The sequence below is a fragment of the Aptenodytes patagonicus genome, chromosome 2 (assembly GCF_965638725.1).
Source record: "Aptenodytes patagonicus chromosome 2, bAptPat1.pri.cur, whole genome shotgun sequence".
NCBI classification, from domain to species: domain Eukaryota; kingdom Metazoa; phylum Chordata; class Aves; order Sphenisciformes; family Spheniscidae; genus Aptenodytes; species Aptenodytes patagonicus.
Window position 1 is genome coordinate 22,670,609 of NC_134950.1, and position 19,290 is coordinate 22,689,898.

Below are 19,290 nucleotides of genomic sequence, written 5' to 3' on the forward strand. Positions count from 1 at the left end.
TCCTATGTCAACCACATAAACTATCCCTACAAAACTACACCACCTTGCATTTATCCTTTTGAATGGCATCATAACATCATAACCATAGCTTGGATTTTTCAGTGTAATTTTGGAATATAATCCTGCTATTAGATGTTACACTTCTCCCAGCCTTGTGCCATCTGTAAATTCAATGAGTATACAAACTAACTCATTTCTTAATTATTTAATAAAAACACTGAACAAAGCTGACTCCCAAAGAGATCACTGTTCAAAAAAATCCTTCCATAATAACAGTAACCATTTATAAGTACTTTTTGGCAACTGTAACTCAACTGTTTACACCAAGTATATAGTATTTTCAGTTTCTTCAAAGCCATATGCTTCATATGTACAACATTAGTAAGCAGAACAAATTTGCTGCATTAACAAAACTGGGAATACAAAGGAGGTACTGAGGTGTTGTGAACAAAATGTAATATTGCCAGTATCTCACAATAACCAATAAAGAAAAAACTCCACTATTAATATTATGGGGCATTTTATAACAGCTGAAGTGAGGATATCAAAAACAGAGCTCAGAATAATAGATTGATTTACAGAATATCAATTTTATGGCCTATTGCTCTGTTTAATTTTGTGAAAATTTCTCACTGTGTATTCTTAAAAAATAATTCACAGCTTTCATGGCCTGCAAGTATGAAACTCCACTTAAAGATACATATTTAAAAATAAACTGAAACTGATTCTTCCTGGAAAATAATTAACAACAAATAATATGCATGTTTTAAACCAGTTATACATGGGTTCAAAAGCAAACATTTCTTTTATCATGAGAACCAACAAGGCATTCCCTTTTAGAAGAAAGAAAAGATAGCAACTTAGCTGTTTAAAGCTTCAATAACATCAGAAGTCACAATGTAAGAATTTGAAAATATGAAATAATAAATATTTTTTAGTTTCTCATTATGAAAAGAATATTTTCAGCTCCATGCTTCACGTTCTACTCTAAGACTGAATGTCCTAGCTTTGCCAGTTTCTGTTAAATCTTAAAATTTTCAGATAGCAAGAAAAGTAAAATTTTTCGTATGGCTCTCATACTGGCTTAGCACTATAAAAGGTCCGTGGATGAAATACTGGCCCCATCAAAGTCAAAATTCCCTCAGCTTTGACAGAACCAAGATTTCACCTATATCTGCTAAAGTTTTGAAACTTTACAGATACTTCAGAAGCATGAAAAAAAATGAAATGACATTTTCCTGGTCCTTAAAAAGCTCTTCATACATATTATGTAGATTTGTATAGCATTCTATGCATGACCAATATCACAAATACCATGCATGTGCATAGACATGCTATATATAATACTACATGTCTTATCATTCCAGCTCCTCATGCATAGAAAACTCATCACTTCACTGGGAGTTTCATGTATGGAACATTTGCAGAAAAAGGCGAATGGAGCAGTAGTAACTCCTCAGATTGTATTCTAATGTAATCACTTAAGTTACTGATGAGGAGAGTACAACCTGATTTTCAGTTTTCCCTTTGCAAAGGAGGGGTCAGAAAGCAAACCATGTCAGCTTGTAGAATGCCCTCAGCAGGATGTTCTAAATGGCAATTACTTTAAACATACTCTCCAGTATGTTTTAATGCTATACAGACATTACTTAGTCTACAGAGAGCAGCTTACTTACGTCTGGGGCTCCTTTTCATTTTGCTGTTTTTGCTGTGGTTGAAGAACGTTATTTACCAGCTCAGTGATCCCACTAAAGGGAAACCACCTGTTTAAATAAGCAAATAATGTGACTGAATAACCAATAAAACCACACTAGTTTAAATGTTTTCTTATCCAATGCTAATAGAAATATACAGGCGGAAAAGCTAGAGCCAATGGGAATGTCAGCTGCAATACTAAGTCAGCCACTAAGGATGTAAGGGAAGTAAAGTTTTACAGTTCACCAGTTCACAAGCAGGCAGCAAGAACCTACATCCAGCTAACATGTGGATGAAGTAAGAAGCTGCAGGCAGCTCTCTTACAAGCCAGTCAGGAAGCAGATGACAAACTACCTGCAGCCTATCAGGTATTAGTGAAAGCTAATACCATCAAAGGTGCAGAAAGCAGAACATGGCAAAGATAGAAAAGTCAAGCCTACTGCATTTTTAAGATATTTTACTTACTGTGTCAGCTGTGGTTTTTGCTCTTCTTTGACCCTAAAAAGATAAGTTTGCACAACTGAGTGCAACATGTTGTAAAACAACTACGCTGAAGTTCTATAATCTGTATCACACGGGCAGGAGAAAGTTCCTACTTTAAGTTAAAAGGAATTCATTTAATATTTGTTGTATATTTATATTCACTTGTATTCTGTGCTTATTTCCATTTAGGATTAAAAATGGGGAATGCCAAGTATCTAAAACTTTTAGTTACAAAATGAAATCGGTACTGTTCTATAACTGGCTTCCAATTCTTTGGAGAGAATATCATCTTAAAACATTTCCAGCAATACATTCAGCTATAAATGCAAAGGAAGGTGCTTTGATTATGTTAACTATAATCTATTTTTTTTATTTTTATTTACAACCAAATTACCTATCATAATTCAAGGTGAATTTATAACACGTAACATGCCATTTAAAATGCAATAGTCTGAACTAATAGATTAAAGGAAAATCTGTGCTATATTTATTAAACTACAGTAATGTCAGGGTCTGCAGACAATGTAACTCTAAAAACTAAGGAAAGAAAGATAAGGAATTTTACTCTGAGTAAAATTTACTAGGACTTGCTAAAAAGAAAAGAATTAGATAATGCATACACTGATTAATATTTGTCCATTGTCTTTAGGAAAATATTCTATCTGAAATACATGTTTTAATTTGAGTGAGGAAGCCGACGTTCTATGCAACTCCTCTCCACCAAACCCAAGAATGGAAACATATACTCACAGGAATATTTACATCCTCTAATTGCAGATATGTGTCTTAAATATCAAGTTAGGATCTAGCTTCCCTATATGTTCAAAAAAACCAAAAAGGTTCCTAAATAGATATTCTGGATGTCTCTATGGAGAATACTCTCTTACCTAACAGGGAGTGCAGGTTCCCAATTTAAGCAGGTGCTTAACCTTGAACAGAAAATTAAAGCTCACCAAAATAGATCCACATCTCCTCCATACAATACCACAGTGAATACCTCTATAAACAGGGTTCAGTGACTACACAAGAACTAAATAAGTGGACACTAAGACACACTAAAAATTTTCCAGAATTGACTACAGAAAGGGAAAACTGAACATGCAGCACGGTTTTGCCCCTTCAGCAGTTTAGAAATTTATATACAAAGAAATGTCCCAGTACCAAAAAAAAAAAGCAGATATACTCCAAAATTAAGAAATATAAAAATAAAAATTTCTCATGCAGTCACAATTCCACTCTACCATGCATCTTAATCATATTATCTTTAGCCAAGAAATTCCGTACTAGTTTTTCGACACAGGAAATTCAAAGGGGGAGGGGTGGGAGGAGCAGGGAATTGAAGCATATCCATACATTTTTCACTAGACAGTTTAGGACATTTAATTCAGATCCCCCAACATTAAGAGCCTAAAAGCTCTATATGGTCAACTGTCAGAAGGAAACACTCCCAGACAATGATTCAGAGCTCCTAAGTTACATGCCTAGAGCTAGACAGTCTAAGTATCACCTCCTTGACAACCAGACAAAGAAAACTGAATATGCAGCTAATCCATGGTTCCTTATATTCCTCTCTGTACATGACTCCCAAACATATTTACTGGACACTTTTAAGTTACTACTTCATTGTGAATTTTTCTATTGAAATAAACAAAGGAAATCTAAGCGCTTCACATAATCAGATTACAACTAACATCTTTCCTTTGCGTAGTGACCATGGTCAATTTTTTCACGTGGAAACTGAGATCAAAATAGAGTAAGATCAAATTTGCAATAGTGCACACTAATTCTGAGTGTGCCGTTTGAAATATTTAGTATGTTTTTTTCAAAAGGATCTAGCATCTTAACATAACAGTATATGTTTGGTGACTTCAATTGCCGCTGCAAACCCTTGGTATTTTTGAAAATCTTACAATCAGATTTTCAGTTTAGCACAATTAAATAAAAAACATTGCCCATTAGAAGACACTTTGAAAACCTGCATTTAAAATTATTTTCCCAGCATTTTATAGGAACGCCGTGTTCTAAGTCAGGATATAATTTGACCCCGCAATTCAAAACGTATCTCCTATGAAATAAACTTTTCTCCTCTACAATTCTGTGTCTCATCCACTATACACTTTCCAACACCGCAGTTATGTGAGAACAACAGCTTCCATTATGATATAACTGTGACGCATTGCTTTAGCACTCTCCATACATCCTTCAGTCCCTGGATTAGGCAACGATCTTCCTTGACTTTATAACAACCATGGAGGGTAAGCTACAATTTGAAAAGAAATTATGAAAAAAATCTATTGAAAAAAATAGATTCTACCACATGAAATTAAACTAATATAGATGTTGTGGATCAACACGCCTGGACCCTTCAGGTGTACAGCACAGGTATTTATCTTTCAAGATCAGAGAATAGATAGAGATTCTGGATATAAATCAGCAAACCACAGGCTAATGCCTGCTACTCTCTTTCCAAAAGACTCTTCAATCGGATGAAATTAGGAGTAGAAGCTGTAGTAACTGATAGAAATAACGACATATTGGATGAAATACACAGAATGTGGTTTTAACACTGCTGTGGTTTAAATAGCTTTTTCTAGACAGAAAAGGACTGGAGAGACTCCAGATTCTTAAACCCTGTCTAAAAACACACATACAGTTGTATTTCCTTTGGTTACAAGAACTGCTTTGTGTTTTACTAGATTGTGTACTCCCATATATATGCATTGCTTTCTCCCCTCCTTTCAAAAATCAACAACTAATAATTGCTTAAAAGAAGTGGATTGACAGGTCAAAAAAACCCCAAACCTCCATTTACTCAACAGACCAATTGAAAAACCCCAAGCAGTATGACTGCATTCTGCTTCTTCCAGACTACCTGTCTTCATTTTACCTTCCCATATCTTTTCAATCTTACCCTCTCAAAACTCTGCCAAGAACAATGCCAGTTCTAGTTATTCACTAGAAACAATTTCTGATTGATACCTGGTTACTAAAACCACCAACAGGCTGCAGATAATGTGTCTGATTAACAGTGACTGGGACAATGCATTCTAACAGTGCAGAATATTAAATACTTTATCACCTATTTTCATTATTTCTGTCATTATAGGAATTCACTCAATATTTTGCACAAGCATCAAATTAATTCTAATATGTTAGAAGAGTCTGAAGCTTTAATCACAACTTTTTTGCACATATCATAACTCCATATACTGCTTCACTTGAAAACAAGCCAGGATTTTTCTACTTGTCAACAATAAAGAATTTTTGCACCTTGCACTTTGCCATCAGGAACCTCTGCCCTTTGAAACATTCATAGCACCATCCCTCTTGTGTTCCTCTGCAAGCCTACACAGTGCAAGTGCCAGAGCCCTTTGATCTTTTCCAGGAGCTAGCATCATTAGGTCAGATCTCAAGTCTCAGTGAACACTTTTTGATGGTAGATCCTCTCCGTGTACTAAAAATTTCCTCAAAAACTATGGCTAGTCCCACTGGCACAGAGAATGAATAGGAGAACAGAACAGAAAGAAGAGGGAAGAGAACAAGAAAAATGGAAGCAGGAGCAAAGGTAGTGGAAACATTAACATAAAAATTTTTCTTAGCCCTTTAAACTCCTAATACTTTTCTATTCTTCAATCTACTGCCATCTCTAAAAGCTCCTCTCTAAAATCTACTATGCCAAAACCATAAGGCATTCTTCCCAAAAGATGCGTTGGTCACAGGTAAACCAACAACCACTCTGATATCAGACCTCTTCTCTACTTTTACATACTTGGATACATAGCCACAAAAACATGTGGGCAGAATTCAGGTGCCTAAATCCATGAAAATGACCCATAAAACACACTCTATACCTCCTAGATATCTGAAATGAAACAGGTGTCTAGTTCTTCTCTGGTGAAGTTTGGGGAAATCCAGATTTCAGAATCAGCCATCCTTGGCAGGGATAAACATCTTAATATCTATCTCAAATCCAACAGTGTTCTCAAGATTCACAACTTTGCAATCCACAGACATACAAGCACAAGGAGATCTGATCTGCAGGAATAGTCTGGATGTACCTAATGTCTCCTAGAAACACTGAGTTGAGCATAAAGCATATAACACTCTATGTCACTTTCATTTTAAAATGTTACAGGCCAGTAGTTACAGTCCTTTGCTCAGTAGCTTTCTATGCTCTCCTTATCTCCTAACCACCTCAGCGAGGTGGTTAGAAGAGGATAGACTAGGATGGAAGTTTTTTCTAGCCCTTTTGTTGAAGCGGAGAGGATCGGACATACAAATCAATCTTTTGTTTGGGATTCTGCATGAACAAAAACATCTAAATATCTATTCGTTATTACAATTAATGTTGTAATTGATGATGCTGGTATCAATGTAATGAAGTTGTTGATGCTTCTACAGTAGCTATTTTTATTAAATATACTGCCTATGAAGTCCAGAGAGTGCGGCACTTGTAGGAAATTTTAAGTTTAGAGAACATAGAGCCTAATGGCCCAAAACCCAAAGCAGAATATATGTACCGTAGTCTCAATGAGCAACGCACATTACACTAAACTTGATTAAGAATTAAGATGAGATTAAATATTAATGCACAGAACTATCTGGTTTTCCTAAAGCAAATCATACAGGAACAATGAGGGATAGTCTCAGAACTATAAAAAGAATCTTCAAATTTTGCTTCCTCTACAGATACAATGCTGACATTGACCTCCAGCTGTGTTCACAGCAAATAAGTAGAAAATAGTTGAGAGAAGGCTGCAGCAAATAATTTTGTCTCAAATACAGATTTCTAGTTGTAAACATAAAAAAAAAATCTATAGAGCTTCTATCTTTCAAATAAAAACAACAGTATGAATGCTAACTACTTGACACTCACATGTATTATAAAGTGAATTAAACGGAATACTATCCTCAGTATTTGCATTTGTTCTTCTTTGCATTCCAGACGACAGTACAGAGCCAGCAGCTCTTTCCAGAGTCAAGATGCCAACACACAATATTTGAAGGGAAGACAGTATTCTCTGTCTGTCTTCAACAACTGTCTCCAATTATTAGCAGATTTTAACTATTCCAAAATCATTTGATAATTAGCAAATGTCTTCTCAATGCAAACCTAGCGAAAAGCAAAGAGTGAAGACAAAATTATAAATTCAGTTTATGGATTTTAAGTTAGATACTGCTATTTCTTGCACAGAAGTCTAAAATTGGAGATACTGTTAATTCACAGGACTACTGTGACTACACCACACTACAGAGTATTCTGAAAAGTAAAAAGGATTATGCGGAAGCCAAGTCCTGTAAGTAGTAAAAAGAGGGTATCTCTGTGTTTGTGATGCTTGTGATAGTTGTTATAAAAGTGAAAAACCTCATGAAAAGTCTATTACTAACAAATGCTTATCAAGGAGATGTTTTTAAAACCGTCCTTTACAAGCTGATGCTTCCATCACCTGACCAAAGAAGTTCTAACCCATCTGAAAGGCAGAGACCTGCATCCTTTAGGGCACACAGTTTTAAATGAAAGACACTTCAACAAAAATTCATAAGCAGGTAACAAAAAACCCAACTTAAATTACCTTAATACACTAAATCGTGTAGGTACCCAACATACACTAGATGAACAAATTTGTTCATGTTGTGTGGTAATTCATGCTGCTTACTGAATGTCTGTCAAAGTCTGTAAAAACTTCAGGTTACAGGTAAATCCTTGCCATACTTACAAAGGATAAGAAATTACCCTTGCCATTGGAAATGTTTAACTAAATATTATCAACAAGCTGGGAGTTCTGTATTCTGTGGCTCATCACTTACCTTCCAAAACCCTGATTACACATTAAAGGAAAGGAGTAAAAAGGAGATCACTGTTGAATCCCTCCATGAAAGTTTTCACAGACAAAAAATGCAATTACTAAATTAATACTTTGCAACAATCTTCAAAAAAAATTTAGCATTACCCAACATGAACTGAGCTGAAGACTGCATGGGAAGCTGGAAAGGAAAGCAAAAGTGAGTGATTTCAGTCTTCAGCACTTTTAAAAGATTTTGATTAAGGTATGTAACTGTCTTTCTCAGGGAATTATATATTTCCATTCTCATAGTACATGAACATCATAATCTTTTAAAAGTATTTACCATTACCAATATTTCTTAATGTAGAAAAACTTTCTCCCCAGTATACCCCGGAAAATGGCACTGAAAATAAAATAGGATTTAAAAAAAAAAAAAAAAATTCTAACCCCCTTCCCCTCTCCTTTCCCCTTGCCTCCCACTCTTTCTCACCAAAAATGGCATTCAGTGTCTAACTATATCTAAACCACTGTGGGGATGCCTGTTCCCTTGGTCCAGCTAGGGACTGTGCTGAAAAAGGGGGAAGATTATCAGCTCCAGCCACGTTCAGAGGTTTCTACCACCCTGTCTTAGAGAGCAAGGCCCATTAATCTATTTTCCTAGATTTCCTGCTGTGGACTCTTTCTTTTCTTTTTCTAAATCTTTGTAACGGTATCCCAGTGATATGCTCTGCACCAAGCGGCAAACTTAAAAAAAAGGATTAGTATGCAGGGACTATCTGCTCACACATCAGAAGTCAAGATATATGACACATACACGATATATAACTTTGCCTGCACCCACTCTTGACAAAACATTGAGTTAACACAGTCACACAAAGCAGTGGAGTTAACACAGTCACACAGTCAAATATGTGTAAAATCAGCTATTTCCTTGAAAGAGGGCACCTCTACAGATTAATTAAGTTAAACTATGTAAGAATGTTTAACTCCAAGAAAAGAGAGCTAAGGAGGTTAAATGTAAATGCCATGTCAATTGGATAACTGTAAAATATTTACATACTAACTGAATTGATTCTCTGCATTGATCATCCTCTTGATGCTATAAGAACATTCACCTTAGAACATTCAGCTTAATTATTTTTGATCAAAATTAAAGTCTTTATTTTACATGACTGCTCCAAGTTTTTTATTAATTTAGAGAGTATAGGTAGTTGAATTAAGAAGGGTCATATTTTGGACAATAAAGCAATGTCTTTTCAAAGGAAAGATTTTCCTGAAGAAGTATGTAGGTGAGTTTCCCAACTAATTTTGACTTGTTTGTAACAAAAGTACCAGCAGTTTCCACAAAAACACCTCCAAGATCAGTAGCTGAGAGGCAATTGGACATTTCATATTCCTGAACTAGCAGGTGGAGAAGTTGGGTACTTGGGCTAGAAAGAATACCTGTAACACAGAATAAATTTAAAACTTATCTAAATCCAATCTGAAGAGGTTAAACGTCCCTGAAGTCCAAACTGAAGTGATGTTAAAGATACAAGAGAAACAAGAAGAAAACACCATACACACTTTACGGATAAGCACAGACCTATACATGCTCCTCTATAATAATAGTCTAGGCTGAATGAGCTCCCTGCATGAACCTCAGATGAACATCACCCATAACCAGAATATATTCATAATAATAATACATAATAATAAAATAATAAAAGATTAAGACTACTGTGACATTTAGATGATAATTAGAAATGGGATGGTTTTATCAAAAGTTCCAGATAAACAAGTCTCAAAGTGAAATTTTGACACTAATATTTTTAGAAAATATATACTAAAATGTGGTTCACTGCAACTGAAAACATAGTGCTCAACAGCCCTGTACTTTCAACTCTAAAATTGAAGAGACTGACAGTATGTTTTGATTATTTCAGAACCAGCACAATAAATCAGACTCTGCTTATCTTAGGATATGAACTCTTCAGGGCAAAAATGTTTCCTATTATTTGTTTCTGGAGTAAGAGAGAGAGACACTGTGTTCTACAAATGAAAGCTCCCACACTTCTCACACATTTCCTAGCTTGGTCAGACTTTTTCCTTCTGTTATGGTGTTGATAGTAAAACCATAAAATGTGTCAAAATCACAAATCAGCACATGAGACAATGACTGTAGTACAGCTGTAATAATAAATAAATACTACACTGAATGGTAGCCATTATGTTATGTGCAGTTCCAATAATTAACTCATGGATCAATGCTCTCTTTTGAAGGTTATCCAAAATTGCAAGCAGGAGGCCTCGACGAGGGAGGTGATATTAAAAGGTCAATGTTTAAAATCTAGTGTTTGTCCAAACTTACCATATTGTTTAAAATGGGCTACTGCGGCTTTTTCCTGTATTTAGCAAACAAAAGAGTATTTTGGTTATCACAGAGTAAGTGGGAATTTGTAACCATCAGCATTATAATTGGTTGCCATGTGGCATATGCCAGCTGCTTCCCACTTGGGTATCTTGTGTCTGCTGAGGGAACAAGGCATGTACAAAAACTAGGAAAAATAAAAATTATACAGTAATAATTAATAGAAAGTCTTGGATCAAGCAAAATTGTCAAAGAGAGGCAATAAAAATAGCTAGAAGACAGTAGCATTATTCATCCTGTATAAACAATATTAACATAAGAAAATATATTCAGTGAAGAAGTGTCTTCCAATCTTAAAGTTTCTGAAGTTTTTTTCAGGTTGTCACATTACCAACTTTCTTGAACTAGGAGTTTCACCAGTCTAATCTTCTCTGGGTAAATTATCCATTACCTGTTAGTTGTTCACCTCTGACACCGTATGTAATAGCTGCAAGATCAGACCAGCTAACTTGCAACATGTAAAATAAAAAATTGGCCTGTGTTAGGAATGCAGTAAGAGCAAAAAAACATCCAATCAATGCCTATGAGGGCTGTCAAGGGCAGCAGTTAAAAAGAGCAGGCAAGTTTTAAGGAGTCCTTGAGCCTTAGTAAATATTTCTTTAATAGAAGTTTACCTATTCAGTTTCTATTGGCTCATTTAAAGAGCAGCTAGTATTACATAAGTCTTCACTAGAATGAATTCCCAAATCCAGTTTCAAGGACATGAGATACAGGTAAATACCTCCTTGAATTTAGCCGGTTTGCTCTGTCAGTGGACTCCTTTCTAGACAAAAAAGGCTATGTTCCTACAAATACCCATTTCCTTCTCTTTAAGAAGCTACATTGTGAGACAACAGTTTAATCATTTGTCATCTGTCCTGCAGTGTATTTGGTCACGCTAATGGCTCTCACACACAATCTGAAAAGCCCTGACTTCTCTATAATCTCAGTGCTCGTGCTATATACAGGCTGAAAAGCCTCACATGGGAGCCTGACACCTCTTCAAGGCCTCTACATAAGCAGTAACTGCGTTCACTCAGGATGTTCAGGGTGTTCTAAACTATGTTAACAAAACTTTAGCTGGTTAAGCTCTTAAGACATGTATATTTAAGTTCATTGGAAAAAAAAAAAAGTTTTATTTGGGTTTAATTTTTTCTCTCCAATTTAATAAATGATACTCCCATAAATCCTGCAGATACGTGGATATTTCAGGCAGGTGATTTATGGAGGAAAAAAATATTCAACATAAAATAGCAGGAGTCAAACCAGAACAAAATACTGGACTTTCTTCTCATTTTCAAAGAAGGGACACAGGCAAAATTGTCCAATTGTCACATAAGATTTGTTACTAAATGCAATTCAGTGTAATTATGGGGACCCCATAGCAATTCTCAGGTGAGATTTGGGTTGAAAAATGTTTGAGTTACATATACTACTACAACCCAATCTCCTAACAAAGACTAATTTTTGACAGCTAAACTTCATTTGAATGTATCTATTTTCAAATAAAATTGAAGAAAATTCTAATTATCTTTTACTTTATTACTGTTTTTAGTTTTAATTTAGCCATGTTTTGGTTTTGCTTGTTTGTTTTCCTACATTTTTAAGAACAGCAACAGTCAATTGGAAAGAAAATCTTCCTCCAATACAATCCTTAAGACAAATACTCTATGTTTATACCTCATGTTACTCTCAAAAAATCAAGTTTCACCACAGGAGTGCTGGAATAGCACTTAGATCTTAGGTCTACCACCGTAATCTTTTGTATTTTGTGTAATAGAAAAAAAAAATGTTTTATCGTCTTGCCTACAGGATGTGTGAAACATACCACAATAGCTGCATTACAGTAAGCCATACTTTATTTCTGGAAATGAAGATGACTATAACATGATGACTGTGAATTATATTGTCTTGGTCATGACCAAAATGCAAACATTTACCAATATCATTGATAGTAATAACACATGCATAAATATATCCCAACGTAGCATACAAGTTTACAAGACTACTCAAGCTTGAGTAAATCTGTAATCTCCATGCACAGTTCTACCAGAGTGAAGTTCAGTAACAGATAATCAAATACCATTTTCATTGTTGTCCTACACTTGTTTTTCTTAAAAAGTCAAAAAAATGCCTTTTTTTGTTCCAGAGAAAGGTCTTTCTCTTAATATTCATTCCATTTAAATGAAAATGTTATTTGTAAGGATTTTTCAGGGATATTTATTACAGTGTCTGGATTGCAACTTTCCTTATTTAATGTAATTTCCATTAATTCTATATTGGAAAGGTGAGACTTTATTTTATGTTTCATTAAAACATAAAAACTTCTGTTTCATTCTGTTTTGCAACTAAATGCAATTCTCAGGAAACTCATAAAACAAAGCAGAAAGCCTAATTTTAAAACTGATACAAAAGTTGGATACTGAAATCAAAAACATTTAATCCCTTTTCAGAGCATTAGTTGAATTCTACATAATATATTCTAAATATTCTGCAAAAAAGATGGCCTCACAAGTAATAAATGTACAGACGTAACAATGTAAGCAGAGTTTCATTTTAGAACAAACTACTCCAAAAAAGCAGTTTTTGCTAGGGGTTTTGGGTTTGGGTTTTTTTTGCTTCTTCAACAGTAGATGGCATTCCAAGCATCTCCTGCAGAGAGTGCTTTCCTAGATGCTTGTACTGTCACCAGCTGCTACAGTGAAATATGCAACCCTGAGCTCAGCTGCTAGCAGGTGAATTAAATGAAAATTCATTTTAACTCTGTAATTAATTTGAAATGCATTAGTAATTACTTGGTCTTGATATGTTGTTTTGCCTGTTAAATAAGGATTTTATAACTTTATTAGCTATAGTATATTCACCAGGTAAAAATCATGTACGCTGAAGAGCTTAACAACTACACAACAGATAGTAAGTTAGTGTTTCTCAGACTGTGACATTTAATTACACGAAATGGATTCAGATTTCTTCCAGAGTGCAGGCAATCCTAGAGAAGGATTGCTTGCAGAGGAAATAACAGGAACAGAAATAACAAATATCATGAATTTGTTCTTCTTGTTCTCAGCCTCTTCAAAATCAGCCTTACAGAGAGCTCCTTTGTAGGGCAGACTTATGTCCTGCAAGCACGCATACATGAAGCTCTGAATGACTATCATATAATAAACAGTGGTATTGGCAGTATAAGTACTTCATCAGTAAGGCCGGTTTACTAAATGGCATGAAAAATACAAATTCCCTACCAAAAAATAAACACAACACAGCTTCTGCTATGAAAACAAGATTAGAATCCAAGATTTAAACAGGAAATGAAAAATCAGGAGAAGAAAAATAAATGAGAAATACAACAGTAATGCAGAGTCTATCGTTCCATACCAATTTTGTGACAATACTTTCAAATAGACTTTTTAATCCAGGAAAATGTTATTCTTACTGACACAAACTTTACTGTGCCATCTTCTTGTTAAAGACAGAAAATGTAATTACATACACCTTAGATATGGCCATGTTTAATAGCCAATTTATCAAGAAATCACTCATTTTTGCTGATTTGCTGTTGCTGCTCACATAAATCTTGAGAGGTGGAAATTGTATTATTAAAGACAATTTTTTTAATACTTTCTGAGGGAATAATTCTAATATTCTTAAGACCTGTTATGACAATAAAACATAAAATACTGTTTTTTTCTGAGAATATAATTAATTGAATAAAAATATAAATGAGAATAATTTTAGCTCAGCACTTTGAATTCTCTATTCACATATTCTACAGAATTTATTAGTTTATACCTGGAAAATCACTGGAAATTACTGTGATGTAATCTCATCTATCCAATACATGAGACATTTGAGGTAAATACAATGCCTAGTTTACATGCTACTGAAGGAAAGCACAAGTGGTTTTCTTTAAAAACAGATGTTGTCTGGTGATTCATTTGATGCATGGAAGAGCTAGAATCATAAGTAGAATATCATTATAAACTGTCTGCAGAACTAGTTATAGTAACACAGTGTACAATAGTGGAAATGTTCTTTTCCATTGGTTTTATAAGCCTGGATCAATGTTCCACTAAGAAATAAAAGATATCAGTCTATTTTTTTACAGAATGGTTTGCTATTTCTGTCTACCTGTCTCCTTTGATCAGTACTCTGTTGGGGTTTGTTTGCTATTTGCATCTTCATTTTAAAGTGAATTAAATTTAGACAATACTTGGAACTCACCGAATTTTTCTAGACTTTTTCTCATTGTTTTTCTGAGTCCCTTTGTCTTGTACTCATTGTTGTATGAATTAGGCTTTCTTAGTCTGAGGAGTTTATTTAAATTGATAATTTTTGTGGAAATTTTTATTTCTTATTTTGTACAGATGTATTCACAACTAGCAAGCAAAGTGATTCTAATGCTTTATCACAGATGCCAATTAAACTGGAGTGTTGTAATTGTTCACAATTATTTTTATCTAGTGACTAGGCATTAGGCTCAGGAGATGAACATAATCCAATACTATGAACATAACCAGATTTGAAATTACTGACAAATTTGTATACATACAGTCCACTCTCTCTACAGTTAGTTTCAATTTTTAAGGTTTGAAAACTGATGTTCAAAGAATACTACCTGTCTTAAAAGAGGAACTGCTTTCTAAAGCATTCTAAACAGAAACCAACTCATCTGGTCTAATTCATGACTTTCTTAAAAAGAAAGAAAGAAAAACTTTTGCAGAACACATTGGTGAGATTAATCTTTAACGATTTTGATTTTTTTTGGCCCAGAACTAAAATTCTTTCAAATAGCTGCTATATCACAAATTGCACACTAAGCAGAAGTTTAAAAGCATTTAAATCATCTGCTATAAAAATTAATGGAAACTATTTATTTCACACTAAGATGTAAGGGCCTCTGATCAGAATTCCTTAGCCTTTCCAAAGTATCTTGTTTTGGCTGAGAATACCAATAGTTTTAAAAGCTAAAACTATTTCATTTTGATTCATTTTCATTAACTCCTGCCACATATGAACCTCTGCAGTGGCCAGTGGCTGAATCTAACTGAGACATTTCCTGGTTGTGGTTTTATTCAACCTACTAAAATCTTGCTACACCAAACCTTGAGAAGTGTGATGTTTTGGGTCCATTAGATTTGATGTTCCAGAGTACAGTGCAGGCTGATGAATCAGGCTGTACTAAATTTCAAGTCTGTAGTGACATCACATATTTATTTTCTCTTTGGTTGTTAATTGCCTCCAGTGTCTTTTTACAGGTTATTCAGCAAACTGGTTTAATAGCCAGTTCTTAAATTTAATCTCTCTCTACATCGTAGAACGAAGAATGAAATGAGAATCTGATCTGTGTAACTATTCCCATTGCTCAATGAAAGCAAAGCACCTACTCTTTAAATAGGCTCCAGGAAAGAACTCTGGAATCCAAAAATGAGAGACCATAATCAAGCAAAAACTGTATTATTATTTAGTAAATTCTGTGTTTATTTACACTCCTTTAATTTGGTTTCACAGGACAACTACTCACACACAACTATAACTATTCCTCTGAGCAAACTATCGAACCTCTGAGATCTTACATAAATTATAGCCTAAATCAATAGAAGTTGTTCAAACATTTAATTTCATTCTTCTTCTGGTTCAAAAATACATCACAGTGGTTCCTGAAAGTAGTACAGACATTTCTGTAAAAATCAAAATTCTCTCCCAGAAGTGGTGAAAAACTTCAATCATGTGATTACTTTTTACATAGATTTTTTTCATATATAAATATATATATAAATATATAACAGTCTTACAGTTTTCTGTATGACTTTGCTTTCTTCTATTTTTTCCTAAGATTAACTTTCCTAGTCAGGCTGCAAAAAATCTTCCAACAGTCAGAGGCAAAATCAAGTGTCTAGGTTGGTAGCCTTTAAACCTTTTCACCAAATACCAATGAAAATTTTAAGTGTACAATTCAACTTCATACCTTAATTAAATAAAACTACAGTATTCTCTCAACAATTAACATTTCAATGTTGACTCAACACCTAAACTTCCTGAAAGGATGTAATGTCTCTTGCATGGCATTATAAAGAAGAAACTGAGGTTTGCCCCCTTTGTTTTCTGTTTCCTTGGAATAAATTTAGGAACCAATTAAGAACCCAGAACCCTCTCCCTGACACACATTACCTGGAATGCTCACTACTTCTTTGTAAGAGTTTTGGATTTCAGAAACTTAGGATTGGCCGTAATAGGTTAAAGGCACTTGTAGGGGGAAGGCAGGGGTAGAAAAAAGGAACTTCAGTTCCCTCAAATCTCACGTTCTTTCTCCAGCAAAACTACACCTGTACTAGAGGCATAAACAGAATGCTACCTATACAAATACTTACCTCCGTGAGCATCATTCTTCATAAACATGTTATTCAAACTCTTCTGTGAAGAGAAGTTCTAAATGTTTAATAACGGAATTCTGAATTGCAGCTTTGGATGATCATTTAACTCCTAAGTCTTTATTGTAATGCAGACACTCATTGTTCTCATTTCCAGATAATTACAAGCATTCATTCATGTTTGTTTGCAATTAGGGTGCATTTAAAATGAATAGAACTGCCATTCAAGAAGACACTATATATAAATGAAAATTAGTAAACACAAAGTGACATCAGAAACAGCCCAGACAATAGTCCTATGATTTAAAATGTAGCACATGCTAAACATCCTTGAAAAACTCACTAGTTAACACATTTTGCAGAGCTACAACACTAGTATCCATTTCTAATTCAGAGTATGAAACTAAATTTTGTAAATTCAGTATTTTCTTAAATCCACACTAGTAGTATAAATGAGAAGTAAAGGCAATCTACAGAAAACAAGCCTGAAAGTGATTCTCAAGTTCATAAACTAGTGAATCTGTATGCTGCTGTTTTGTAAGGAAAATACTAACCCCTTTCTTCTGAGGAGGGAGGTACATGCATTTTTGCTTAAAGAGACAGTGAGAGAGAGAAAAAGTGTAGTTCATATATGCAAAACCTACCCAAAATCAGCACAAGGAGTAGAGTTTTCAAAACTGCAGAAATTACTGATGGAAGGATGAGTTTACTACATTTCAGTCATGGTTATTCTCATTAGTCTTTGTCTATCCCAAGCACAAGTTCAATACACACAGTCATGTGAGGGGCAAATGAGAAAACAGTGCATTAAATAGCTTAACGTGTAATAAAAATTAGACCTACTACCTTATATCTTGTCTGAATCTCCCAAACTGCAATTTAAGCTCAATACTTCTTGTCCCATCATCTACTATGGGCATGAACAACAGCAGACTTTCATTTCTTTGAAAATCCTGAAGTCCCCCTCCGTCTTCTGTCCTAAAGCATATCAAATTTGTTCAGCATCTCCTCACAGCATGTTTTCTAGAGATCTCACCTGGACTGCTGTCAACTAATCCACCGCTATTTTGAGACGCAGTTTTCAAAACTGAACACATGCCAGCTGGGCATTTACTGGTGCTGATTAGAACCGAAGGATTGCCTCACAGTTTTGTAGGACATAGTAATGTTTATGCAACCTATGATGGCAAATACCCCTTCCATAACAACTTGGACAATTAAAGTTCATGTTCAGCATAAGAGGCAGTTTAGAGCCTAGATATTGCACTTGGGAATTGCTACCTAATCAGTTGCTAACTTCAATTTAAATGTATGATTACATCTAAGCATAGTACTTACTGAATAATGTCCTTGTTGAATATCATTCAATAATTTTAGACCGCATCTCCAATTTGTCAAAATCTTTTTCAGCTTCTTTTCTAACATGCTTGTAAGTGCACCCTATTCCATCATTCTGGACATTAATGAATGTGCTTGACAACTTCAGCAAAGTTTCATTCGGTACATCTTTCCATTTACACAGAAAACCATCCCTAGATACTAAGTAAAACTTTCTGACTGTTACTCATTGGTACGTATTACTATTCTACAGCAGTTTTCTCTATATCACCTGCCCTGGTTTGCTTAGGAATATGTTCTGCAAGATGATATTAAAGTCTTCCTCAAGTCAAGATATGTTATCTATTGCCACTTCTCTGTCTACAGAACCTGATACCTGTTGCAGAATTAAATTAGATTTTTTGGCACGATTTGTTCTTGATGAATCCACATTGTCTGTTACCCATTTCTTTTTTATCTTCTAGATACTTACAAGAACTTTGCTTATTTCTTCCATTGTTTTTCTGGGAATTAAAGTGGTCTAATCCACTTATAATATTCTGGCTCTTCTTCCACCCATGCCACCCCCACTTCTTAAAGGAGGCTTCTGTGTTTGCTCTTTTCTAGTCTTCTCTAAGAGCATATCCAGGAAAGAGATTCCATCAGATTTCCAACTTTTAAAATAGCTTAGAATAAAATTCATGAGACCCAACTAAGTAGTAATTTTATTATTACTTTGTGACTCACAAATACATTTAAGTTCACAATTTTAGAGACAATCCTAGCATCTCAGTTAATTAAAATACTACTTTAGCCACCAGAAACAGAAAACTACTTTCTAAAGCCCTGTCTATTCAAACCATTGCTCTGAATATAAATATTAGTAGAAAGTCTAATCTTGACCTTCTAGGATCAAAACAAGGTATAGAATATCTGTGACCACTTTTAAAATTTTTCTCATTCCCATTCCTGAAAAAAAATGCAGTAGTCCTGTGTAGGTACTGAACGCTCTCTCCTATAGTTAAAACACTTGCATTAACCGAGAAACAAAATTTAAAACTGTCTAATACTTTTGGGCAACAGTGTCTTGGAAAGCACAATGGCTTCTTACTAATACAGATGATCCCTATTCACCAAAGACAGAGAAGGTTCATCTGTCATAGCCCTGCCAGGCCTGTCTGTGGAACTGCTTGCCTCTATCAAACGTTCCAGATTTTTTTTAACTTATCTGGGCTATTCCACCAAGATCTTA

The 19,290-nt window shown here is 34.6% G+C and overlaps 1 protein-coding gene across 32 annotated transcripts in view; it reads right to left on the reverse strand.

The window, feature by feature from the left end:
* RIMS2 (regulating synaptic membrane exocytosis 2) overlaps nt 1-19,290 on the reverse strand; it is a 515,547-nt gene that overhangs the window by 450,552 nt on the left and 45,705 nt on the right. For 9 of the 32 annotated variants that reach the window (XM_076329285.1, XM_076329287.1, XM_076329286.1 and 6 more), the window contains exons 2-3: nt 2,161-2,193; nt 1,677-1,763 (exon numbers count right to left, since the gene is read on the reverse strand). The exons of the other annotated variants lie outside the window; for them this stretch is intronic. In XM_076329285.1, coding sequence (XP_076185400.1) covers nt 1,677-1,763; nt 2,161-2,193 — 120 coding nt within the window. The remainder of the gene's footprint in view (nt 1-1,676; nt 1,764-2,160; nt 2,194-19,290) is intronic. 32 annotated transcript variants of the gene reach the window in all.